The sequence below is a fragment of the Euleptes europaea genome, chromosome 1, assembly GCF_029931775.1.
Source record: "Euleptes europaea isolate rEulEur1 chromosome 1, rEulEur1.hap1, whole genome shotgun sequence".
In the NCBI taxonomy this organism is placed as follows: domain Eukaryota; kingdom Metazoa; phylum Chordata; class Lepidosauria; order Squamata; family Sphaerodactylidae; genus Euleptes; species Euleptes europaea.
In genome coordinates, this window is record NC_079312.1 from 149,287,386 (window position 1) to 149,314,764 (window position 27,379).

Here is a 27,379-nt window from a genome sequence, read left to right on the forward strand (position 1 = left end):
CATAAACAAAGTCTGCCTTGGAAACGTCGGGATGTGACGTCACCCCATGGGTCAGGAATGACCCAGTGCTTGCACAGGGGACCTTTACCTTTATAACTCTGTTAAGGATTGTACTGTAAATCACCCTTGCCTGTACTTCTTTGCTCATTATCCCCTCCCTTCCTCAGTTCACTCTCTCTCTCCTCTCTCTCTCCTTCCCAATGTCTATTATATATTTTGTAGCTGCCTTCAACACTTTGCCTCTGAGCCTCTTAACTTCCTTGCCTCCTGGTTCCTCCTCTTCCCAAACCTTAGTTTGTCCCACAAGGCTACTCTTGTCCCTAGGACTAGTAATGAACAATTTCCCTTTCTTTCCATCCAGTTGTCATTAATGTTACATCCATTCTTTCCAGCAGGTAATTTCAACAGGTAATCCCATTTTTATGTTTAGTGCTGTATCCCCAATTTGCAGAGGTAAAGAAGTGGGGCTATGCATGGGCTGATAACTTCAAAATAACCAATTACCACTCCTGTCTGCCAGAAATTGGTGGCTTTTCAGCCTTCAAATGTAAACAAAGATGCAGTGGCGATTGTTACCTGAGAACTTTGGTTGTATTGAAATGGGCTGAAATGCAAAAAGGTATTAAATGGAAGCTAATCGGGTTGATGACAATCTCTATATTGTGGATGGATTGAAAAGGAGCTTTCATAAAGTTGGGACTGTATACATTAAATTGTGATACAGCATTGTTTTTATTCCACTTTATGGAAACACTGCTATTAGAAACAAAAGTTATAGTCTGATATTTTTAATTACGTGTCTCCCCTGTAGAACAAGTTCCAACTGCAAGATAAGCAGATAAGGCAGAGGTTTATGGTAGCTAGGCCATAGTGTAGCAAACACTGACACAAGAACACATCAAGGTATCTTCTACTGAGTCAGACCATTTGTCTTTCAAGGTCAGTATTTTCTGCTCTGATTGGCAGCAACTCTCCAGGAGCTCAGGAAGAGGACTTGGCCATCACCTGATCCTTTTAACAGGAGATGCCAAGGATCAAACCTGGGACATTCTGCATGCAAATCAGATATTTCACCACTGAGCTATGACCCCACCTCATATGTAGACAGAAGACACCATGCAAAAAACCTGAAGTGTCATCAGAGAAGAACATTAATCCAGTCTATTTTTTCCTTTGGTATCTCCAGCCTAAACAAAATAGTATTTCATTTAAGAGAGTTAAACATTAACCTGGTTCATGATTGAAAGCTTCCGCCCCAATCTGTTGTCTGGCAAGCGGAAGACCTTTCTCCTCATCCCGTCTTCTGATTCTGACTTAAACACCTTCTCGACATCTCCCTTCTCCTCTCCTTCAGACAGCTCCTTTTGCTTCCGTTTCCTCCTCCTGTTTCGCCTTTCTTTGGCACTCTTTGAGCTGAGCTTGGAGAACTCTGATGAGCTCTGAGACATCCTTCCGCCACCGTCATCTTCCACAGCATCTTCAGAAACTGTCCCTGCTGAAGTGGCCATGGCTGCAGCCTGCAACAAAAGAAAAGGAAAGGAACAACTTAGCTCATGTATCATTGCATGGATTCTATATAATCTACACAGAAGGAATGTAATGAAACCAAAACTAACAAAAAACGAGAAGCATAGTGAAGGCAGATGCTAAGCTTTTTCCTTACCGCTTCTGAAAATACAGGAAAACAATTATTTTATTGGGAGCCTGCACACAAATCAGACCTATGCAGTATGGAAAAGCATATATCTTTGGTTCCCCCCTCTTTCTTTCTTTCTTTCTTTCTTTCTTTCTTTCTTTCTTTCTTTCTTTCTTTCTTTCTTTCTTTCTTTCTTTCTTTCTTTCTTTCTTTCTTTCTTTCTTTCTTTCTGGTCTGGTCTGGTCTGGTGTGTGTGTGGGCTTTGCTTAGTTTAGTTTCTGGTTCTTTTATACACTTTCCCCTTTGGCTTTACTTTCTGCTGCTTTTATTTGTTAAAATATTTGTGCTCTGCTTTTGTGTTATGGTGGGGACTTTGGGTCTGTCCTTTCGTTGCCCTTTTTTGTGCTTGAATTTTTAGAAGGTTGTCTTTTTGGGATATTCCTTTCCTGTTTAAAGTTTCCTGACACAGTGTTCCTGTCTTTCTGGTTAGTGGAGTTGTTGTTTTATTTTATTAAATTTATATACTGCCCTCCCCGGCAAAGCCATTTAATTGTTTGAGCCATTTAATTGTAGTGAAAAAATTCTTGTAAGATTTTAAAAAGAGGTTACTTTTAAGAAGAGTATGTTAGGAATTGTTAATAAAGCACAAATTAAATCTCAGCATAGGGCTAGTTCCTCTCTGAATAGGCTAGTGCTAGGCAATTAAGAAGAGGGAAAGTTGTTTGTCAAATAGTAATTAGCATAGATTAACTGTAAAAAAGTTTATTAGTGTCTGCTCTGGGTTTCAAAACAATTGAAGCCAGGCAGTTTTAGAAAGCTAATACTTTAGGTTCTCCTTTAGTTCCATTTTTCAGATGGGAGCTGCTGAATTCTTGAAAAAGAATTAGCAACTGTTGCAGGCCAGTTAGGAATACTTTAATACAGTTCTCCTTTATGTTTTGAAATTTTTTTCATATCCATCTCAAGGTTTGTTTACAAAAACTTAGCAAGATTTTAGAGGAGAAAGTCACCAGTTCTTTAAAAACAAACAAACAAAAAACTGCCAAAGCAAGATTAGGTCAGGTGAACGCTTACAAAAGAAAACCGTAGTTTTTTGAGTGGGGGGCGATACAAAGGTTTGAGAGTCTGGTAGGCTGTAGTGCAGGTAGCTAGGTACCTAACTTCCCTGAAACAGTTAGACAGAGTTTGGCCTGGGGACAGAATGAGCAGCAGGAAAGGAGCATAGTGGGGCCCAGGGGAAAGGCAAAGGAGAAGATTAGAGGGGTGGAAGGAGAGGGCTGCTGCTGCAGCTTTCCCCACTCACCTGTGCATAGGCTTGCTCCACAGTCGACTTCTACCACCCTGACCTCTGGCTGATGTGCAATGAAGAGGCCTCGCAAGGCATCCCCCCCATTATTGTAATGCCCAGATATAAGGGCTGGTATAAAATACTATGTATTCATATGCACACACATGGAAGCTTTGGGAATGTTGGCATCCACGACCGTGGGTTGCCACCAGCTTACACTTGCTTGCCTGGTACTGCCTCGTACCAGTAAAGAGCAGCTGATGTTTACTGTCTGTGTGAAAGGTGTGCCTCATAAAATCCCCAAGTAATGGTAGTAGCCCCCCACCATGGTAAGGTCGGATTGCAGGTAACTGGCAGGGAAAAGAATCCCGGGTTCCATCAGTCAATTCCCGCTGACGAGTGAAGAAAAGCCTTAGCCAGGGGGTCCCCATGGGTCAGCCAGAGTAAACTCACTGGTCCCATGGGATGTGTGTTGAAAAACTCAAAGAAAACTTTTATCCCTGGTTTTCCTGCTTCTACTTCCTGCCCTCTGAGGTACTGGGATAAGAGTGTTAATTCAGGACCAGAGGATTAAAAGTAAGAGGACAAAAGGTCTCTTTTAAGTTTAAAAAGCCGAGATGCATCAGAAAAAGGTTAACCGTATATAAGGGAAATGGGAGTAAAATAAAAGATTTTTAAAGTAGAATAAAGTTGTTTATATTTTAAAGAATGAATTGTATTGAAGCTTTCTGTCTTTCTTTCTCTCTTAAAAGGCTGTTTCTTACTTATCAAGCTGTTTGTATGTCTGTGAAATCATTATCTGCCTAGCCCTGCATAGCCAGAAACATGCCTTCCATAAATCACTTCCCCCATCTCCCTCCTCCTTTTTCCTTTCAAAAACAAGAATGCTGCCTCCTCTCTGATGGGGTGCCAGATCCCGATGGGAGTGAGACGCGGAGCTGGTGGCTAAAAGGAAAAAAAAAAAAAAAAAGGGAAAGGCCCACAGCTTGTGCTTGTTCTGTTTGGCTTCTTCTGTTGCTTATGCAAACTGTGCTTTTAGTTTGCCATAATCTCTGTGAGCTACTTTAAAAGTGTTTATTTTCTTTTGGGTACAGACAGAAGATATGGTTTGGTTATGTTATGAGATTTGTGACTGGTGATGAGGAGCAGGTAAAAGGACGTTGCATGTGCAATTTTAAATGGTGGCTGTGAAAGTGTAAAGAGGAGAAGTTTTAAAAGTGGAAGGAGGGAGGGCTGTCTGCCAGATTTTGGTCATGACGGGCCGTTGTGCTTGATGAATTATGGATTAATGAATGTTGAAAAAGGGTGGTAAAAGTGGTTTGTGTCTTGAAAGCAAAGGAGGCAATGTGAAAGGGTTATTGAAGATGGTATTTAGAAGGTGTAGCTGTGCAAATAAAGAAAGGGAGGGAATGAGAAAACAGAAAGGCAAGTTGTGTGTATTATGCACGGAGGGTCAGGGGAATGTTGTAGTAAAATAAAAGAAACCCATGTTTGAGTTTTTATATTTTGCTTTGGTAAAGAGCAAAAAGGTTACACATTATTCTCAGGTATTTTAATTAAAAAAGACATCAAGAAGAAAAGCTTTGTGTGTTTGGTGCAGGAAAGTTGTCGTGTGAAATAAATCTACCCCCACAAGCGGATCAAACAATGCAGGGTTGGAACAACCCCTCTATCCAGCCTTTAATGCCAGAAGTGTGGCGTTCAGGTACTTTTAATGTTGCAGTTTATTGCAGGGTCTTCATCAAAGACAATGACCCCTTTGCAAAGATGTTTTCCTGAGTCAGAAAACGTGGTTTCTAGTGCCTGACCTTCATCCAATTTCATCATTGCAGTAGCTCTTATCCAACACTCACAAAAACGGACTCCTTTTTTTTTTTTAAGTAAGGCTTGAACTTCCTTACTGCTGCAAAAGATATCTGTTTCGACTGTGTTTTTACTACAGGTCAAGTAATTAAAAAGCCTAAAAATTCCTGAGGGCCAGTGCCAGATATAATGTCATTCCAGGCAAATGGGTACTGATCCAGGAACTCTGCGGAGCTGATGGCCTACAACTGAGGTAGAGCAAATGTTCCAGGTACTGCTCAAATACCTTTTACAACTGTCAAAAGTCGCAGAAAAGACAGCATAGGAACATGCCAGTCACGTGGAAAAGGTACCCCAAATGCCTGATGCTGAATCAACAATAAAGATCTCAGGCCCTAAACCCTCACTTTGTTCTGCAGAGAGGGAGCACAGCATTTATTAACTTAGACACCCCCCTGGATGATGGGTGTCTTTCCTGAATGTTTGGAATGTGATTTCTGGAGGCGATTGACACTGACAGTTACAAAAGGACTATGTTTTGTTGTTTAAAAAGTTTGTACAAAGACTAAGATTGTGTTTGATTTTAATACGGACTTTGGCTACACATCTCCATCTTTCAGACTATACATAAAGAGACTAATTGTATGAACCTTGCCCACATTTACAAGGTCATGTTCCTGTCAGCCCTGTGTTATCAGAAAGTGACTATTGAACTGAAACCATCAACACAGGTGTACTAAAGAGATTGTGGGAAGGCAGGGTTCCCGCCTTACCGGGAGCCATCTTTGCTGCCCCGGGGGGAGGAAGGAGCGATCGCGGCGGAGGGGGAGGGAAATCGGGTCCGGCCGGCCGACATGTGCGTTTGCGCGCGCACGGGGGCTCGTGCCGGACCCGATTTGCCAGTTACAGCCTTCTCATTGGCTGGGGCAAGGAAGGGCTCCAGCCAATGAGGGCGGAAGGCGGGAGCTGGGTGGGGGGCGTGGCTAGCCTCGCCCCTCAGTATATAACAGGGGACGGGCCCGCCCACAGCTCACTCCGTTTTCTTTGTGAAACGGAACGGTTGTGTTGTGGAGAACGGTTGTGTGGTGGAGCACATTGCTGCGGTTGCTGAGCGGACAAGCCGAGAGAGAAGTTATCGCCGAGGTTTGAGGCGAGTTTGACAAAGGAGCGGACAAGCACAGAGAGAATTTAGACTCGAGCGGACAAGCCCAGATAGATAGTTTGAGAGAAGGGAGGACAACAGGGGGGCAGGGACAAGGGGTGGCTGGCTGGAGCTTCCTGGGCCGCTTGCCCAGTGCGCCTAAGGCAACAACGGGCGAGATTTTCCACGGCTGATTGTGGAAGTTAGTGCTTTGCTTTGCTGCCAGCAACCCCCCCCCTCTTTTGACTGGCAGAAGTTCAGCTGGCGGATATTATTTTATTTTATTTTCTCTTTTCCCCCCACTGGCCTGCCTCCTTCTAAGCAATACAAGTGGCTACCTGGCTACCTTTGCAATTAGCCACACGTCCTACATCAAGCTATTTGCTTTCGCACTCCCCCCCCCCTTTTTTGGTTATTTGGGGCTAAGATTTAAGTATCTGCTCCTCCTGTTGGAGGCAGTTGAGGGTCTCCGCTCCTCCTATTGGATGCGGATTGAGGCTATTACCCGTATCATATCAGCTATATTGCAGACTTGGCAGTCAAGCATATCCAGCTACGTTTACATTCTGCTTGCTATCTCAGTGATCTTTAATTAAATCTACTGAAAGCTTGTTGTTTCTGGTTGCACATTATCCCTCTACAACTTCTGCGTCAGGGCAGGTATATATAGCTGCCTTTTAACATGGCTCCAAAACGCAAGGCTGCTGCTGAACAACATGAATCTACCCCACAGACTAGGGGGAGGGCTGGGGCGACTAGGCGCTCCTGGGCCGCATTAGCTTCTACTAGGCGCCGTGCTGGTCCTGCTACAACAAACGAGATGCCATCTCACACACAAAACAGATGCATACGCCCTAGGGCCAGTGGTGCAGGCGCAACCAGAGCTAGCACGGTCCAAGCTCCTCGCACTGGGAGCTCTACACGGAGAGCCACAGCCACAAGCCAACTGACCAGGTCAAAAGCAAAAGCTCATTCAAAAGCCACTGGCTTAAAGGACCTTTCGTATGCTGTTCAACAGCTTTCTAATAAGATAACTGAGTGGAATGCAGATCAAATGGATGACGATGCTGTGCCTGGCCCCAGTGGCGTCACCACTTATAGGGGTTGCTCAGAAAAACGCACTAGGGGTGGCAGGGACTCTCCTTCTTCTACCCATTCTAGCTCATCCTCGAGTAGTCCTGAACAGAAACGATCTAAGAAAGGCGGCAAGGCTGTTAAAAAACGGAGCAGGCAGAGGATGGGAAAGCGGAGGCGAACTGTAGACTCGTCTTCTTCTTCTTCCGACGGTGAGTCTTCTACTTCTACCGACTCACTCGATGGGGCTAATGACTATTGGCTTTCAGCAGCGTATGTGCCTGGTTTACCTGATTGGGCACTTAGGCGTCTGAAGAAGCAACCAAAACAGCCAAGTCAGGGAGAGGCCAGGGAGATGTGGGAACCAATGCCACTTAACAGGGGTTTCATCCTCCCTCCTGCATTTATTGATGACGAAGACCCTCCCGGTATTCACCTTCCCAGGAGGTTGAGGGAGGATATTCTCAATGGCTATTATATCAATGTCTTCTCCCTCATAAAGCCGGAGGAGGAGGAAGGCCGTAAGTCCCGGCCATCCTCAAAAGACAAGCGGAAAGAAAGGGCAGGAGTTGGGGACAGGTCATTTGATAGGTGGATGGCTGGTTTTACCATCTTTGCGAGCGTCATTGCTTCTTCTTACCCTGAAAGGGCATGGCACCTCTTAAATCATCAGAGTAATGTGCTCAAGGCTAGGTCTTTGGCAGGGGATTCTGCTGCCTTAGAGTACGACGAAGCCTTCCGTAAACGGGCGTCTAAGAATCAGAGGACTCGATGGGACCTCATTAATAGCAATTTATGGCTACTCAAAGTGGGTCCATGCATTACAAGGCCCAGAGTTGAGGTCAACAGAGCAGCATGGCCTACCAAAACTCGTAGGGATCCCGATAGACGTATCTGCTGGGATTTTGGGATGGGCAAATGTCAACGAAAAGTATGCAGATATGACCACTCCTGTGAGGTGTGCTTCGGCCCCCATCCCCGTTCTACCTGCCCACGGGGCAGCACTTCTGGTCGTCAGCCCTTTCGGGGTGGCAGGTCAGCCCCTTCAGGTAGCAAGAAAGATAGCAGTTCCACCAATACCAACACCTCTGCTACCAAATAGACGCGGGCGTCTACAGGGTCTGGCCTGCACACCAATTAAACTGGATAAGTTAAGATCTTTGTTGGCTCATTATCCAAATAGGGCAAGAGCTTTATATCTGTTAAAGGGCTTCTCCGTGGGTTTCCGCATCCCTTTCTTTAACGCTAGACCTCCTATGTTATCGGGCAACTTAAAATCGGTCATAGATATGCCTGATGTAGTCGCTCAAAAAATCAACAAAGAGTTAGACTTGGGCAGAATTGCAGGCCCCTTTGCGTTCCCACCTATCCCCAACCTGAGAGTATCTCCTCTGGGAGTAGTGCCCAAAAAGACCCCTGGGGAGTTTAGGCTGATACATCACCTGTCTTACCCAAAAGGGCTATCTGTTAACGATGGGATTCCACCCGAGCTGTCAACAGTAAAATATTCTTCATTCGATCATGCACTGGGTTTGGTAAGATCTTGTGGGCATTCAGCTTTGTTAGCAAAATGTGACATTCAATCAGCCTTTAGGTTGCTTCCGGTACACCCAGAAGACTTTTGTTTACTTGGTTTTAAATTTGGGGGGTCCTTCTACGTAGATAAGGCCATGCCAATGGGCTGCTCTGTGGCATGTGCTGCATTCGAAGCTTTCAGTTCCTTTTTGGAATGGGCAATACAGTGGCGCACAGGGTCGTTCACAGTAACTCATTATTTGGATGATTTTTTATTTATCGGGCCTCATAACAGCCCCTTATGTGGCAACCTTTTGACAGCCTTTGCCACTCTGGCCGAAGAATTAGGAGTGCCACTAGCAGCAGAAAAGACAGAGGGCCCCTCATCAGTCCTTACATTTCTGGGCATTCAGATCGATACCATCAATGGGACTTCAAGCTTGCCGGAAGAAAAACTCCTGGCTTTAAGGGCTTTGCTATCTTTAGTTGCTAACAAAACAAAGTGCACCTTGAAAGAGTTACAGTCTCTTATCGGCCATCTAAATTTTGCTTGCCGGGTTATCTCCCCGGGCAGGGCTTTCTGTGCTCGCTTTAACCAAGCCACGAGGGGCGTAAGAGCCCCGCACCATCGTATCAGGGTTTCCAAGGGCATGAAAGAAGATATACAAACGTGGCTTCAGTTTCTGGAGCAATACAATGGCATATCCCTCTGGCAACACAGCTTTGTTTTAGGCCGGGATTTACAGGTCCACTCTGATGCTGCGGGCAGCATTGGTTTCGGGGTTTATTTTAATGGACAGTGGTGTGCACAGCGCTGGCCTGTGGGTTGGCAGGGGTCAGGCGTATGCCGGGATTTGACGTTCTTAGAATTATTCCCCATCGTGGTTGCCGTTTATATCTGGGCTGACCATTTTAAGAATGCAAGAGTTCGCTTCTGGTGCGACAACCAGGCTGTGGTCAGGGTGGTTAACAGGCAAACATCCAGATCAGTCAGGGTCATGCGCCTTGTGCGCTTTCTCGTGTTAACATCTTTGGCCAATAACATTTCTATGACAGCCCAACATGTCCCAGGCCTAGACAATTGCTTAGCGGATGCTCTGTCTCGTTTTCAGATGGACAGATTCCGTCTCCTGGCACCAGAAGCGGACCGGCTCCCGCAACCTTTTCCAGCAGAGCTATGGGCTCTTGGGAAAACGTCATTATGACCGGCATTCGGAGCTCATTGGCCCCTGCCACTATTCGGGCATATGATAGAGCCGTGCACCACTTTGAGAGTTTTTTGTCCATTATGGGTCGGGATGGTCTGTGGCCTGTCACAGAAACTTTGGCTTTACGTTACTTAGCCCATTTAAAAGACATTGGTTACGCTGCTAGGACTATCGGAGTTCACATGGCGGCTATCTCTTTTTTCTCAAAAGCACACGGTTTCAATGATCCTTGTGCATCCTTTCGAGCCAGAAAGGCTGTCAAGGGCTGGCAACGCGAGGCACCGTCCATCAGGGACGTCAGGAGGCCAGTCACTTTGGATATGCTACAAAGGATTGTACGGCTACTGCCATCCTTGTGCACTTCTCGATATGAGGCCACCTTATTTGAGGCAGCATTTTCTTTAGCCTTCTTTGGGGCGTTCCGACTTAGCGAACTCGTGGCTCAATCCCGGCATGATTTGACCAGCAGGGCTTTACTTTTGGGGGACATATGCCTTCACAACTCAACACTGACGATCGTCGTTCGTCGGTCCAAAACTGACCAGGTTGGAAAAGGGATGAGTGTCCGGCTGCATAAGGCCACCACTGTCCGGCCTTGCCCCGTCAGAGCTTTAAAAAGGTTTCTAACTATACGGCCGCACATAAAGGGATGCTTATTGATACATGCTGATTGCACACCGCTGACTCGCTATCAATTTATCAGTGTTTTTAAGGCTTCGGTTAGCTCCATGGGTTTCCCCACGTCTGATTTTAGTGGCCATTCCTTTCGTATAGGAGCAGCCACACAGGCGGCTGGAGAGGGCATGGCTGTCAGCCAGATACAAGCCATCGGCCGATGGCGTTCTGCATCGTATAAGTCTTATGTCAGGCCTGACCGCGTTTTCTTTTAATTGTGCTCTGAGTTTTAGGACCGTGGCGGACTGTGTGGGTCGTGGGCCACAGCATCGTTTTCTGGAATGGACGTTATGCGGCTGCATCTGGTTGGGGACAGCATTTGGGTCTGGAGCAAGCAGTCCGGGTGCAATGGTTCGGCCAGCGAGGCATGCGTTGGTGTTCGCTGATACCAGTCCTTCATCACTTGCTTGAAAGGTTTGGAGCTCCTCATGCACTGGTCCTCCAACTGGGTGAGAACGACTTAGTACATACCCGAGGCAAAGACCTTGCTACTGAGATTTGTCGTGATCTCTCGACATTTGCATCGTTATGCCCAGCAACGGTGATTTGCTGGTCGGATCTCCTGGAAAGGAGGTGCTGGAGAGGTGCCCACAATGTGCACAGGGTAGATGTGACTAGGAGGAAAGTCACCAACGTTGTTGGGAGGGAAGTGATCAGACTAGGCGGAGTGATCATACGACAATGGGACATTTCTTTCCGCATAGCGTCACTTTATCGCCGGGATGGCGTGCACCTCACCAGCTGGGGCATGGACCTATGGCTGCACAATGTTCGGGGAGGCTTAAGGAATTGGCTTCAGCTGTGAAGTGTGGCGGAAGCTGCAAGGGTCCGAGAGTTGAGTTCGGGTCCGAGAGTTGAGTTCGGTTTCCCTGCGGCTGCAGGGGCCCGTGAGTGAATCGGCCTCCTTGCAGCTTGTTGCGGTTTAGCATGTGGATGTGTCATTTTTTGGGGGGAAGCTCCATAGGAATTGGTCGCTTCCCTGGTTTTGGGAACCCTATCCCAAGGGTTTTGGGAGAGGCTTCTGGGACATGCCCTGGCGGCAGGGCAGGTGTCCGCCTCTTCCCAAGTGGTGGGGGATAACACCCAGTGGTGTTCGTCCTGGTGTCATCCTGGTACTGCCATCCCAGTTGCCCACAGCGGGAGTCCTGTGGGCAGTGGTTACTTCATGGCCGTGGTGGACACGGCCTGGGCGCTTGACACATCTCGCATGCTGCGCCACGAGGGTCGCAGCTGTTTGCCAATTCCAAGCTGTGGCCAATTTATTCCAAAATCAATCTAATTCCTACAATTAAATGTTTATAATGTTGTTGTTTAATAAAGTTGTGTGTTAATAAAATGTTAACTTTTAAAAAATGTTTGAACTTATTGAATAGCGGCGTTCCTTTTAATTAACCCTGGGTCAGCAAGGCAGGGTTCCCGCCTTACCGGGAGCCATCTTTGCTGCCCCGGGGGGAGGAAGGAGCGATCGCGGCGGAGGGGGAGGGAAATCGGGTCCGGCCGGCCGACATGTGCGTTTGCGCGCGCACGGGGGCTCGTGCCGGACCCGATTTGCCCAGTTACAGCCTTCTCATTGGCTGGGGCAAGGAAGGGCTCCAGCCAATGAGGGCGGAAGGCGGGAGCTGGGTGGGGGGCGTGGCTAGCCTCGCCCCTCAGTATATAACAGGGGACGGGCCCGCCCACAGCTCACTCCGTTTTCTTTGTGAACCCACCCACCCTCCCTAAAGTTTATTGCTTATAGTCACAGCTTGGGGCGGTTTAGCATGTGGATGTGTCATTTTGGGGGGGGAAGCTCCACAGGAATTGGTCGCTTCCCTGGTTTTGGGAACCCTATCCCAAGGGTTTGGGGAGAGGCTTCTGGGACATGCCCTGGCGGCAGGGCAGGTGTCCGCCTCTTCCCAAGTGGTGGGGGATAACACCCAGTGGTGTTCGTCCTGGTGTCATCCTGGTACTGCCATCCCAGTTGCCCACAGCGGGAGTCCTGTGGGCAGTGGTTACTTCATGGCCGTGGTGGACACGGCCTGGGCGCTTGACACATCTCGCATGCTGCGCCACGAGGGTCGCAGCTGTTTGCCAATTCCAAGCTGTGGCCAATTTATTCCAAAATCAATCTAATTCCTACAATTAAATGTTTATAATGTTGTTGTTTAATAAAGTTGTGTGTTAATAAAATGTTAACTTTTAAAAAATGTTTGAACTTATTGAATAGCGGCGTTCCTTTTAATTAACCCTGGGTCAGCAATGTGGTTTTCTAAACATCATAACCAGGACGTATTTGGACTTAATAGACCTTTGAGGTTGTCCATCCCACATGTTTAGTTGCAAGACAAACCGCGTAAAGACATTTTGCCGTGACATTGTTTGATACTCTAGATGAACAATGGACAATATTACAGGTGCAAGTGTTTCATGATGCATGTCAAGTATGAACTGGAAATTTATGGGGGGCTTCTTAATATGTCTACATAAAAGGTTGTTTATTGCATAATGATCCTTTTTGTTTTAAGCATGTGCTTTTATTTCATAATGAATTGCTATTTTCTGTGTGTTTTGATGCGTGTCATAAAGAGGGGGATTGTAAAACAAAGAAACGAGCCTCTTAGGCTAGTCCAGGGGTCGCAAAACCGCGGCTCGCGAGCCGCATGCGGCTCTTTGGCCCCTTGAGTGCAGCTCGCGCAGAGGAGGAGGAGGTCCCCGGCTCGGCTCGCATCTCGGGCAAGAAGGCGCAGCTCCGCTCCGCGCCCCGCACCAAGAAGCTCGAGAAGCTGGGCATCTACTCCGCCTGCAAGGTACCGGCCCGGCCCGGGGTTGGGTGCGGTGGAGGGGGGGGAGAAAGGATGGAGCCCCATCCGCCGCAGCTCCTGCAGCCTTTCAGGGCTCCATTGGCCCTCTATTCTCCGCCACCTCCACTTCCTCCTCCTCCTCCCGCCGGTCTCCACCTCCCCCCCCACCCCGAGGGGGTGGGGGCTCAAGGACACACTGTGCTGGCCCACTAGGGCGGGGTGCGCCTGTAGCAGCACGGTGCTCTGAAGAGGCTTGCAGCAGGCAGAGCAAAAGGCTGGGGTTTCTGAAGCTGAGGCTTCTACAGCTGGCAGCTGTATTAATTGGGAATGGGAGTAATAACGCAGTCCAGTAACAGTCCAAGGTCAGTCAGGGTGAAAGGCAATCCGTCAGAGCAAAAGGCAGAGTCAAGGTCAGGCCGGTCCAAGGTCAGGCAGGGAGTCCAGAAGAATTCAGGGTCGAGAAAGCAGTCCGAGTCGATACAGCGTCAGCCAGAGTGGAGTGCCGCAGGTTCGCCACGCGTTGCTTCCACAGCTTCTGCTGACTCAGCCCTACTAAATACTTGCAGCTGTCTGGGGGAGGCAGCTTCTGTAAAGACTCACTTACTATCTTCATGACTGTCCCGGTTCCTCCTTTGTTGTTCTAACCTGGCTGAACGCCGGCGTTGTTCTGCCAGGACCCGGCCCATTTTCCTTCGACGAGTCCCAGGAGACATCTGTTCCTCATGGTCTCCCGGCTCCCTGGGCAGTTTCCTTGATGTTCCTGGGTCAGCCGGCGTCTGGTCTTCTTTAGGCTGCCCTGTAGCTGGTGACTTTAAGGTATGTCTTGGCAATACATCGTCATCAGCTGTTTTCTCTGTCAGTGTGGGTGGGGGAGGAGGACTCTGTCCCTGGATCTGGTCTCCGTCAGAGTCTGAATCTGTTCTCAGGCAGCCTCTGACACACACCCTCACTGCAGCAATGGCGGCACTCTGAGGCGCTCGCCGGCTGGCCCCGGCCTTCCCTCCCTGGCGATAGCGAGGAGGCGCCTTCCGTGCCTGCCAAAGGCGCAGGCGGCTGCTCCCCCTCACCTATGTGCCCAGGGCGCGCCAGTGCGGAGCCACCCCCCTCGCTCCAGGGAGGCCGCTCCTCAAGCCCGGGCCACGCCACAGCGTCTGGCCGGGAAATGGGGCAGAGGGAGGTCTGGGCGAGGGCGAGTGGGGCCGGCCCAGCGCCGGCGGCTCTCTGCTGCGCCTGGGCGCTGTGCCTAGCAGGGGCTGGGCTGGGGTCGTCGGGGGCAGGTGGCAAAGCAGAGCCGGCGCACCGGCAACATGTCCAGCCCCACCGAGCCGGGGCCGGCTGCTGCTCTCACGGCCGCGCTGCTTGGGGAGGGGGGGCTGCTCCTGTCTGCTCCTTCCCTCTTGGCTCCGATGCCAGAAGCGACGGTGGCAGCGTGCGGGAGTCGGGGGCAGGGGGGCGCGTAGGGCTCCGGGCCACCAGGAAAGGCCATGCTGGGCTGCCTTTTGTGAGGATGTCTCCGTCTCTCCCCCCCTCGCATTGACCTCCTGGAAGCGCCGTTATGCATGCAAAATAGTCTCAGGGGCGGTGGGAGAGGGGCAGAGGGGAGGAGGGTCGCTGCCCGCCTCTGCCCAGGGAGCGGGGGGGGGGAGCTCGACACGGACGGGCTTCCTCTGGCGGGATTAGCACGTGTGAGCGTAGCTCCTGTTCGCTTGGGCACAAAGGTTGGGGGTGTGTATGGATTGGGCTCCACTTTAAAGAGTGCATAAAGGAGGTGAATGGAAGGGAAGAATTGGTTTTTATACGCCGACTTTCTCTGCCACTTAAGGAAGAATCAAACCGGCTTACAATCGCCAATAAGGCTCACAAGGACTTAGGCCCAGAAAATGTCCAGGAATATTAAATGAGAAAATAAGAAAAAGATGCCTTTGATCATGCACAAATTGCCTTTTCCACCCTGCTTAGTAAGCACAAGCGGTCCACTCATATCAGGAAGTAAGGACTGGGGAGTATAAATTTCAGGTGAACACAAGAAGAAGAGTTGGTTTTTATATGCTGACTTTCTCTACCTTTTAAGGAAAACCAAACCAGCTTACAATCACCTTCCCTTCCTCTCCCCACAAAAGATATCAAGTTTTATTCAGTGTACCTATAGTTTAATTAAGACTTAAAACTTTAATTAAAGTTTATTAAGTTAATAAACAGTGTACCTACCTAGATAGTTTAAGTTTAAGAAATTTCGCTCTCAAAAGAAATCTCAATCGTTGTACTGTTGATATTTGGCTCTTTTGACTAATGAGTTTGCCGACCACTGGGCTAGACCAGAACTATCTCGGGTGTTTATCCATGACAAGGACTCACACATTGGTTACCTAATTTTAACTTGGTTAAAAAGCTTATCTGTTGTGTTTCTTATCTTTGCATTTATTGTTATTATTGTTTGCTGCTGCCTACAGTGCCTGCCCTTAGGTTCTGCATATATTGACACTTTAGCTCAAACTCTCATGCCTGCAGTTGCTCTCAGCACCAATTGTTCTATTAACCTGCTGATCAAGTGCGCACTGTCCCAAGGGAGTTTGTGCGCCTCCTAGACCCCTAGCCCCCTCACACTCCCGCGCTTTGAAAGAAATCAAAGGCACAAGAAAAAGTGGGGGAATGTAATGCCCAGATATAAGGGCTGGTATAAAATACTATGTATTCATATGCACACACATGGAAGCTTTGGGAACGTTGGCATCCACGACTGTGGGTTGCCACCAGCTTACACTTGCTTGCCTGGTACTGCCTCATACCAGTAAAGATCTCTGAATTACCTTCATCCTCAGGAATGTGGTTTCTGGTCACTAAGCTCACAAGATCAAGCACTCACTCAGTGACGCCTTCGGGCAATATCTATAGGCTATGCTAATTATCGTGGAGTAGATACCTAATGTGTATTGGTGCTTTTGTGTATCAAACTGCTTGTCAGCAGCTATGGGCCTGCCCCATCCAAATGCATTAATGATACTGACTTTCCTTTGTTTGTTGGTGAGTAACCCTGCATCTTATCTGTGGTTATTTCACCCCAGGTCTGTGTTTAGCTAAATAAAGAACTGTTGCTTTCATCTTAACCTCCTCCTTGTTGTCTATCATTGGACACTATAAGACAACCAGGCATTTCATTATCATCTATGGGAAAACTTTGTGGGGCTCTGGGGGGTTGTTTCTTGAGAGTAGAGGCACCAAATATGCAACATAGCTGTTGGTTATTCTCCTTACAAGAACCACTGGGTTTGGTAAATATTAGGTGAGGGGATCTAATATTATTGGCCCCCATGTTTCCCTCTATTTGGGAGAGAGTAAAATTAGACCCCCTGACCCAATCTTTACCAAACTTGGATATTCTTGAAAGGAGAGTCATCATCACCCATGCTGCAAATTTGATGCCTCTACCTTACAAAACAGCCCCTCGGAGCCCTGCAGAGTTTCACCATATGCTTCAATGGAATTAAAATGCCTCCATTCTAACAGGAATCCTAAAAAGCTGAAAAAAGCAGAACATTTTCAGCTTTTTGGCTTTGGCTTTTTTGACTGCTGTTAAAGGGCATTGCTTTTTTAAGCTGAAAAATGCCAAAAATGTATTTTTCAGCTTTTTTCTGGTTTTACAAAGCCATATGCACACCTCTAAAGAGTATCCATCCACAGCACACTGCATAAATTTTTTACAGTACATACAGCTCAGGTTATGAAAACAATCTAAGCCATAAACTCCAGGGTTGACAAAAAAAATCCCTCTGGTAATGGCTGTTATGGTCAGGGCTTTCTGAGCCATGTCAAACTGTTTCTTTTCCCAAGAGAAGGGAAGGCAGGAGCAACAGAATATTGGCTAAGCTTGAGAGCTCACCATTTGGTACACCTGCCAAAAGGAGGTTGACGGATGAGCATCATAAAACTCAGATGCTATGTGCCAGGAGGAAAAAAGACCCCACATGAAAAAGATATCTGACTCTTGATTGGGAGGGGTGAGTTTTTACCTCAGCAGGCAGAAGGGATAAAAGGTGAACCTTTTGTTTGAGAGAGAAGTGGGGGAGCAAAGCAAGAAGCTTAGAGATGTGTGGTGCTGTGAGTGGAGAGCAGAGGAAGGGTCAGCTCTGCTCTGACACGAGGAAACCCATCCTTAATGTTGGGATGGGAGGGAACCACGTTTGATCCATCTGAAGGTAACTAGCATGATGCAGTTAAGTCAGATATATGGTTTTACTTTTATTTCCTTAGATCTGTACCTTACTCTGTACTTTATTTCTTTAGACCTGTACCTTACTTTTTCATCCTTAGATCTGTACCTTGTACTATGGTGGTTATTTCCCATATCCTAGTTCAGTGGTCGGCAAACTCATTAGTCAACAGAGCCAAATATCAACAGTACAATGATTGAGATTTCTTTTGAGAGCCAAATTTCTTAAACTTAAACTATATAGGTAGGTACACTGTTTATTAACTTAATAATCTTTAATTAAAGTTTTAAGTCTTAATTAAACTATAGGCAATTAAAAACACTGGTCTTCTTGCCTAATCAGTAAGTACTTTTATTTTTCATTTGTTGCGTACAGCTTGTACATCTTCCCTCAACACTGAACTTCCACTCTGTGAATTTTGCATTTTTTACAAGCACATTGATTTTTGTGTTTACTATATGGAATTTCATGGTGGGACTTACATGGGCCATTGGCAGACATTTTATAAGGGGATTACTGACAACTGCCCTCTCCCCTGAACTGCAAAAATAATAATACTGGAAGGCAGAGCACGCTGCACGGACCAGCCAGCAACCAGGAATGACCGCAGGGAGGGGAGTGAGTTCAAGGCAATCGACAGTTCGTTTATCATGCAGATGGGACTGGGAGGGGGACAAAAGAAGAAGCTTCAGCTTCCTACACAGACATTTTTTACAAGCAGGCACACTCAGTATATTGGCGGTTGCACACTCTGGCGTTTGCTGTATGTATGTATTTCACATAATACCTTGCCTGCAGGTATTGACCAGGGGGGATTTCTAGTGTGCTCGGATGACCTCTGAGCACGTGGGTGGCAGCCCCTGTGCAACCCTCCCTCCGAAGCGCCCACGAAGCCCTCCGAAGTCTAGTCTGTAGGGTCCTCCGGCAGGGTTACCTGTGCGCCCCTCCTTGGCTTCTGTGCCGACTGCAGAATCACAGCTCTGCTCCCAGGCCGGCTGCTTCCTCTTCCATCAGACTCCCCCCACCCCTTGCGTGAACTCCAGGCGTCCCATCCCGCCTCGCCAGCCAGTGGGAGGAGGGCCTGCCGGGCCAAACCAACTGGTGGCAACACCGGAGAGGAGCAAAAACCTGGAGCGAGGATTCCAGACCGCCTTTTACTTTCCAATCATAGAACCAGCCTTTTTTTTTTTTTTTTTTTTTACTACCGAGGTAATCCGTCCCTTTTGAGAATGAAAGAGAACTTTGCTCCTCTGCTTTCCTAATGAACTACAAAGAACCAGGCGGGGCTGTAAGAGGAAAGGAGAAGTTTGCTAAATCGTGCGAGCGCTTAGAGGGACGGTCGTCTCCTTCGGTAAAATGCAGCTTATGTTAGCGAAGCGTCTTTCCAGCCGTTCACGGTCTGAGGATCTAATTACAGAGCCGCACTCCAGGGGCTAAAGAGCCACTTGCGGCTCAGGAGCCACGGTTTGCCGACCACTGTCCTAGTTTAACATGTCCTGGTTTAAACATAAAGCTTCTTTATGTTTAAGAAAGCAGATTGTGCCTGGAAATCTCACCCACACACTAAAGACTCCTCTTACATGCTAAAGGACACACATAGCATTCATATTCATTGGTTTACTTCCTCTATATGTGGTGGTTCCCTTCAGTCATCTTGGTTAGTAGCCATTGATAGACCAAATCCCTTTTTGAGGCCATCTATGCTAGTGGCCTCCAGTACATCCACTGGCAGTGAATTCCACAATTTAATTACAATTTAATTACTCATTAAGTAAAGCAGTACTTCCTTTTGTCCATCATAAGTCCATTGCCCATCAACTTGATTGGGTGCCCTGGAGTTCTAGTACTATGGGAAAGGGAGAAACATTTCTATTTATTTCCTCAACCCCCTGTTTTAATATGTACGATTAAAGCCTGTGGCACTTAGGTTGTCTTATTTGCAAAGATGTTATCAGTTTTGCTCTACATGAGAAAATGATAAAGCACAGATAGCAATTCATTGAAGAATGGGAAAAAGAATTAACCTGGGCATCTTCTTGCTGTTTTTTCAGCTGTTCCAACATGGCCTTGAATTCTGCTTCCTTTTGCTCTGCCTCTTCCAGCGTGGCCTGGTTTTGCTCTTCATAGGCCATGGCCACCACAGCCAAAATCAAATTCACCAAATAGAATGACCCAACAAATATAACCAAGACAAAAAATATCATGTATGTTTTTCCTGCTGCTCGCAAGGTCTGTGGAGAACAAAGAGATTGGGTTACATGTCACATCCTAGCATGGACCCTACCTTATGCTAAAAGAAGTGTCCACCCCCCCAGACTAAGGAGCCCACTTCCAACATAGGTAACTCTCTGTTGGAAGAAGAGACTCTTAAGATGGAGAAAGACTTCTTAGGCCAGAGAAAGACTTCATTCAAATTTTGTTCAGTGGCATGGTAGGATACATGCCAGATGTCATCCTTCTATTTAGCAAATTTTTATTCTGCTGTTTTTCTGATGAGCTTAGGGGAGTGTTTATGGTTCTTTATTTTATGACATGAACTGCTCACTGGAGGAAGTTTGTCCATCATCTTTTCCACAGGGTCTTTCATGCCTTGACTATAAATACCTTTTCTAGGTTTTACCATAGAATTATTACACTGATAATAGTTTTCCTAATTCCTTACTTTTTCTCCCAAGATAAGTAATGTTTTTGAGAGATGACCTAGGATGATATTCTCTCTGCTACTAGTCTTTCTATTCTTACCAGCATACACAACACTTTAGACAACATCTAGGCATATTATTATCAAATTTGTAATATTTCTCCAATCTAGAACATTTACCCCAAATGGTATTATAGTTGGTAAAATGCAGAGACAGAATAACATCAATAGAACAGGCAATTTAGATATGAAAAACAACAGGCAAAAGTATTTCTAATTTGCCTACTTCTTGTACAACATGAAGAGCAACTTTCCAGATGTAGCCCTAAAACGTAAATTCTAGGCTCAAATAGAGCATATTCACAAATAGATTAACCTACAATGGATGAAATTTCTGACCCTCTCCCAAAGAGAAAATCCCTTTCAAATATAGAACTGTCCTTGACATCTGGACCAATAAAGGCCTTGGAGATCAAACTTAATTTCCCTAGAGGATTTAGGTCTAGCCAATGAGGAAGTTAGCAGTAAAGCTGGCACTTCCAAGCAGTGAATTAATGCTGAAAAGTACACGTGGAAGGAAAAGAATAACTGTCTGTCAAGCCAGAGATATTCTTTAACTACCATCACTTAAGAAGCCATTTATCAGGTGGGTAATATAAGTACAGTTTTGCATAGAGAATGTGTGGGATATAGTTCTCTGGGGTACAAGCACTATTTCCTAAAAGATGACTGATCAGCTGCTCTCAGGGAACATTGAGGTGCCTGTATACATAACTTAGGCATCAAAAATTATACACTAAAAAGGAGGTTCTCCATCTTCTATAGTTTGACTGTCCACCTCTCATATTGGGACAGATAAGTCTGTATCAATTTGTTTCATATAAGAAATGCATGTAGCATTATCAGTCATGCTCTTTTCTATTTCCACAATAATCATTAAAACAGAATAAGACAAAGAGAAAGCACAAAAGTACACTGTGTCAAACTAACAGTGCTATGTTGTAATAGCGGTCATATCTGAATGTCCTAGATTTTTTTTTTTTAAAGCACAGGATACTGTTAGGCAAGGTCAGTCCACTTAGGATAATTCATTCCCCAGTCTTCTAGCATTTAAAGTTTTCTGCTAGACATGGATGGTTTAACAACAACAACAAACAACAATAATTATTAGCAGCAAAGAACTTCTCTTCTGTATTATTCATGCCAATGTAGTTTGGAGTAAACTATTCCTGTTAACTTTGGTATTTCCACACCTACCAAGATGAAGTGTAATGAAATAAGAGTCCAGCAGTACCTTAAAGGTCATTTATGCATGGTAGCTTTAACCTCCTTTATTCCCCGTTTTAGCCAGGATCAAAGTAACCCGGTTGGTGGAAACTGTATGCATTGGCTGGAATGATCAGGGATGAAACTGTGTGCTAATGGAGGCATGAATACAGAAAAGCAGTCTCCCAAGTTCAAATCAAGTCCCACCCCTTTAAATGCTGCTCTGTGGATGACTTTGCAGTACTCATCCTGAGAGAAGATTTCCTTCCCCCCAGACCCAACTGCCACATAAAAAAGCATTTTAAGAACAAAAAACAAAAAACGGAGGTGAAAGAAGCGAGGGTGGGGGGGAGAAATCCAAGCCTCGTTTTAAAAAGCCTTTCTTTTGCTCGGAAAGAGGTAGCAGGAAGCACTTGAATCCCTGCCTCTTTACACACTGCCTCATAATTGGCTGTGAGAGAAGCCAATCTTCTGTGCTTCCCCTGTTTGGCTATCTGCATGCTGCCTTGAAGAGGGGTTTGGAAAAGGGTGGGGCGAAGCTCAACCCGAGAACAGAGTATGTATTCTCTGTGACCCCGGAATGAGCCAGGATGAACGGTTTAATTCAGGCCAGAAGAGGAATGGGAAAAGCTGGGTTCTTTTTGCGTTGAAACAGCGTTGAGCTTCCAAGGAATGAGGTAACGTGCACACTGAAAAATTTAATCCTGGCTGAAACGGAATAAAGGAGGGTAAAGTGACCATGCATAAATGACCAAAGACTGACAAAATTTATTCCAGCATACACTTTTGTTTACTGTTTGAGTGAGGTTGTATTGTCGCCAAAATCAGGTCATCCTAAATTACACATGGCACACATGGGCATCATATTTGTATCTTCCACTCTGACGGAAAGCCATCTAACAATAACTTTGTTTTAAACCAGATGTGTGTTCTGTACATCCTGAAGTTCTGCTATTATGTGTGTGTGTGTGTGTGGGAAATCCCCATTTGCTTCCTTATTCTTCCTAAGTCAGATTGCATGCTTTCATCATATTCCTACTTTGCCATCTCTTTTCTAAACTAAATAATGCAATTAATTTTATCTTTCCTAAATATGATTATTATGTCTCTTATTCTGGTCTTCGAAATAATTTTCCAAATGAGATGGTCAGAATGACAGAATTTATGAAATACTGCAATGTTATACAGGAAGACCGGAGTTTATATTTCCTTAGCCAGTTATACTATGAAGCAATGTGAAACAATCCATCCTTCCAAGGTCGGTAAAATGAGTACCCAGCTTGCTGGGGGAAGTGTAGATCACTGGGGAAGGCAATGGCAAACCACCCCATGGGGTCAGTAATGATCTGGTGTTTGAACAAAGGACTACCTTTACCTTTTAAAATCTGAAACAGTATCTTGAAGCAGCAGATCCCAGAGGGGGCATCATGGTCCTATCTCTAATTTCCATCTCTGCATATCATTTTTCTAAAGTGCTCCAGACACGAGCAGGAAGGCATCATTTTAACTTTCTCTTTTAAGTGCGAAAGTATTTACAAACAGAACTGTGTGTCTCAATAATATTTGCTGCTTCTGTTTCATTGTTCCAACAAGACCTCTTCTCCTTATTGAGGGGAAAACAGTGCACATGCTCCCTACTGATCATATGTTCTAGCAGGAATGAGTGAAGACGTAACACTAGTACTAAAGATTTTGCACTTCTCAATTTTGCACTTTGACAATTATTTTCCCTTAACTAGTAATAGCCAATTCAATGACAGATAATGTAGAGCATAAAGTGAGCAATACTTTGTGCTTAAAAGTGCTGAACTAGAAGATTGTGATATCAAGCCGATGATCCTCAAAGTATGGAAAAGATATAAAAAAAGAATTAGTCCCTCTCCGCCATCCATAATGTCTCCAACTGAAGCCTACCTTGAAGACATTAAATTGAAAGACGAATCGCCATTAATATACCGTTACATGGTGGACTCATTAGGAGAGATCAAAAGTTTATCAATGCTCCAAGATAAATTTGAAAAGATAAGTTGGTTGACATATCTTCAACTGAGATCTTCTCTAAAAAGAGATTGTCTTCAATCTGGGTTGTTTCAGGAACTGACAGAATTTGAGTCACTTGTAACTAAGAGTGACGACCATTTACTAGGAAAAAATTACAAACTACTTTTAAAGTATGATACAGAAGAAGAACAAGTCAAAACAAACATGATTAAATGGATGCAAAATTTTGGTGAGATGGTCACGATGGAAACTTGGGAAAGACTTTGTACTCTTGAATTAAAATACACCGCAAGTCAAGAAGTGAAGGAAAACTGGTACAAGACGTTCTATAGGTGGTATATGACACCCAACATGATTTCCCAGATGACCACCCCAAAGGGGAAAAAAGGGAATTTGGAAATGTCAACAGACAGATGGTTCCTACTTCCATGTTTGGTGGATGTGTCCAAGGTTACAAATGTATTGGAAGAAGATTCAACATGAACTGCAGAACATAATTAAAATGAAAGTAAGACTGGACCCCAAATATTTCTTACTAAGCATAACACCACCTGATTTACCTATGAGATTCAGAGATGTGTTCAAATATGCCACAACAGCTGCAAGAGCCATACTGGCAAGAACCTGGAAGCAAATGTCTATACCTGATATAGAAGAATGGAAAGACAAAATGCTCGATTATGCAAATATAGCCAAAATGACTTTTATGATGAACCCTACCACAAATGAGTCAATAGAACAGTTTAATGAGAAATGGCAACTATTCTATACCTATATGTTAGCAGATAGTTAAATATATCATTAGAATACATATTTAGATAACAGTAGCTATACAAATTTAATGAAAATGCTTGATAATTAAAGGTTGAATATATTGAATGTTTTTCAATTTATGAGACCAAAACTGTGCTTCTTTGTACCAGACGGATTTTTCCTATCCCCTCCCTTTTTCCCCTTTTTGTATCCCTTATTTGATAAAATAAACAAATTTTTTTAAAAAGAGTGCTGAACTACATCTGTTGTTTTGTTGTTAACTCTTCTAGTACTAGGAGATGCTTCCATATTTCTTCACAGATAAATTATATACAGCGACGTTAAGATTCTTTCATATGCTTCATACCACTGGAAGGCTCTTGCAGTAGTGAAAAGGAGAATCATCACAGATAAGTAAATGATGGAGCTGTAATACTTACTAACTGATACAAGTTTTCCCAAAAATCCTGAGTCATAAGGCGAAATAAGGCCAGGAAAGCCCAACTGAAAGTGTCGAAGCTGGTATAGCCATAGTTTGGATTCCTTCCTGCTTTCATGCACGTATAGCCCTCAGGGCATTGGCTGCAGACAGGAGGGAAGAAGGTTCAGCATGTTGGCATGGTAGGAGCATCAGGCTCCAAAGAGGAAGATAGACCACTTTCAGAATCTGTACATTGACAGACTGATTTGCATTATCAGAGCAATTCTTTCACCTACTCAATTGCATCTAGGCAACCTTTGGGCATGTACAAATAATTTACCAACTTTGAGTTCATTTCTATTAGTGAATGCCATAGCAGAAGCCACAAGCTAGAGATCAAATGTTGACAAAATGGCATATTCTCCAGCCACCAAATACAGACCAAGACATCCAACCAGCCCCTTTTACAGTCCTCTTCTACACATGGAAGACTGCACAAGACAATTTACAGTGCAATCCTAAACCGAATTATACCCTTCCAAGCTCACTGAAGTCAATGGGCTTAGAATGGTGTAATGCTGTTTAGGATGGCACTGTTAGGATGCCAGATGAGGGAATGCATACGTTATAAACAATTTCTACCTGACAGAGGCTACACACATTGAGTTGTCTTTCCCAGCCTTGAGCTTGCCTGACATCTTCAAATTGGACTTTGTGCTTGAGTAAGAAACTCGGAGCGCAGAACCCAACATGTACAAAATTGATCCCTATGCTTCACCCAGATTTTGAGGAAGAAACTGTGTATACATGGCCTACTCATGTAGGGCACTATATGCACAGATTGTTACTCATATGCATATAGATGAGCCAACCACATAAAATAACATTCACAAAATCATGATGTATGGATGCAAAATATAATATAAATCCCACCAATACATACAATTATCATGCAATAACCATTTCCACTACTATCAACTATGATCCTAAATAACTATCTACTATAGAATGAAAATCCTAAAGTACAATTCCACATAAAGTCAGCTCAGTACAACCGTAGTGACTTGAATCCAACCAAAGCTCAGTTCATAAACAAATAGTTCAGTCTAAAGCACTGGTTCCCAACCTGGGGTCCGTGGACCCCCAGGGGTCCACGAGAACTAAATTAAGGTCCGCGAAACAAAGTTATAAACCCATAATAAATTAATATTTTCAATTAAAAGTTCTCTATTAGAATAATATTTGAATATATTTTTATAAGTTTAATGTTTAACTAACAGTTATGATTAAAGTTTATTTTCAAATTCTCTGAATTTTTATTTTGAACCTTGGGGTCCCTGCACCGAACAAAAAAGTCCTAGTGGTCCCTGGTCAAAAAAGGTTGGGAACCACTGGTCTAAAGCGTGAGCACTAAATTCCAGGTGAAAGTCTCAAGCATGAGCACTAAATTCCAGACGAAATACAGTCCTCTAAAGGCAATCTTGCCATTTCGTAGTCATACTTCATCAGTTTCCTTTGCCCTCTGATATATGTTCCTCCTATTAAATGTGGAATTATAAAATGCAAATACACAACATCATCACATATCATATACCATTAACCTATAATAACCTGCCCAACAATATCCTAATTCAAGAATGTTACTGCTCCTTTTGTAACACACAGCTTACATAACCAAAGTGATATGATGCCAAGTTCCAACTGGATGCCCTCTTGTGTGCCTCATCTCACCAAAAATGCGAAGTCATGATTGACTTCGAACAGACTCACATTTACAACAATAACCCATATTGCAAGCATGTGCTGGGGTATAAAAGGTGCATGATGACCTGTTTTTCATTTTTGATCCAGACATTGATTTTGAATCATTTATTGCCTAATAGGAGGAACATATATCAGAGGGCAAAGGAAACTGATGAAGTAAGACTACAAAATGGCAAGGTTGTCCTTAGAGGACCGTATTTCACCAGGAATTTAGTGTTCACGCTTGAGACCTTCGCCTGGAATGTGGTGCTCACGCTTGAGACTGAACTATTTGTTTATGAACTGAGCTTTGGCTGGATTCAAGTCCCTATGGTTGTACTGAGCTGACTATGTGGAATTGTACTTTAGGATTTTCATTGTATGTGTGTGTGTGTGTGTGTGTGAAGTGCCGTCAAGTCGCAGCCAACTTATGGCGACCCCTTTTGGGGGTTTTCATGGCAAGAGACTAACAGAAGTGGTTTGCCTGGTCTCCCATCCAAATACTTACCAGGGCTGACCCTACTTAGCTTCTGAGATCTGACGAGATCAGGCTAACTAGTAGATAGTTATTTAGGATCATAGTTGATAGTAGTGGAAGTGGTTATTGCATGATTGTTGTATGTATTGGTGGGATTTGTATTATATTTCTGCAAACATACATCATGATTTTGTGAATGTTATTTTATGTGGTTGGCTCATCTATGTGCATATTTGTGATAGCAGTACGTTGTACATAGAGGTGGTGTTGCTGTTTATTACAGATTGTTACTCAAACATGATGTCTATGCATGAATGTATTTGACATGTGAACCCTAATCTATGACGTATGTATGCTCAAAACATGTTTACTTGGGGCTAATAAGTTTATATAATAACAAAATGACAGATCTTCAAACAATCCAAGGTGAAAAGGCACAAGGTAAACAAATGGTTTTGCAAATGAAGCTATTTAAGTGCTTTTGGAATGGTGTCCATCAGTATTGATTCCCCCCCTTCCAATAATAGTTTGTCAAATTGATTACTGGAGATTTAAGAGAGGGAGGAAGAGAGAGAGAGATTAATTTTGAGCAGAGAACTTACCCTGCATCTGAGCTGTTCCCACATAACAAAGGATCAAGAAACCCAGGTATTGTGTAAAAATTTGCTATAGCAGGTAGAGAAAGGGAGAAAATAAAATAAAAATCAATCAAGCAATAAGGAACAGCATCACAAACACTGAGAATGTG

General features: G+C 44.8%; 1 protein-coding gene across 1 annotated transcript in view; it reads right to left on the reverse strand.

The window, feature by feature from the left end:
* SCN8A (sodium voltage-gated channel alpha subunit 8) overlaps positions 1-27,379 on the reverse strand; it is a 239,389-nt gene that overhangs the window by 76,038 nt on the left and 135,972 nt on the right. The window contains exons 8-11 of the mRNA XM_056867203.1: positions 27,234-27,297; positions 24,430-24,571; positions 19,353-19,559; positions 1,230-1,517 (exon numbers count right to left, since the gene is read on the reverse strand). Coding sequence (XP_056723181.1) covers positions 1,230-1,517; positions 19,353-19,559; positions 24,430-24,571; positions 27,234-27,297 — 701 coding nt within the window. The remainder of the gene's footprint in view (positions 1-1,229; positions 1,518-19,352; positions 19,560-24,429; positions 24,572-27,233; positions 27,298-27,379) is intronic.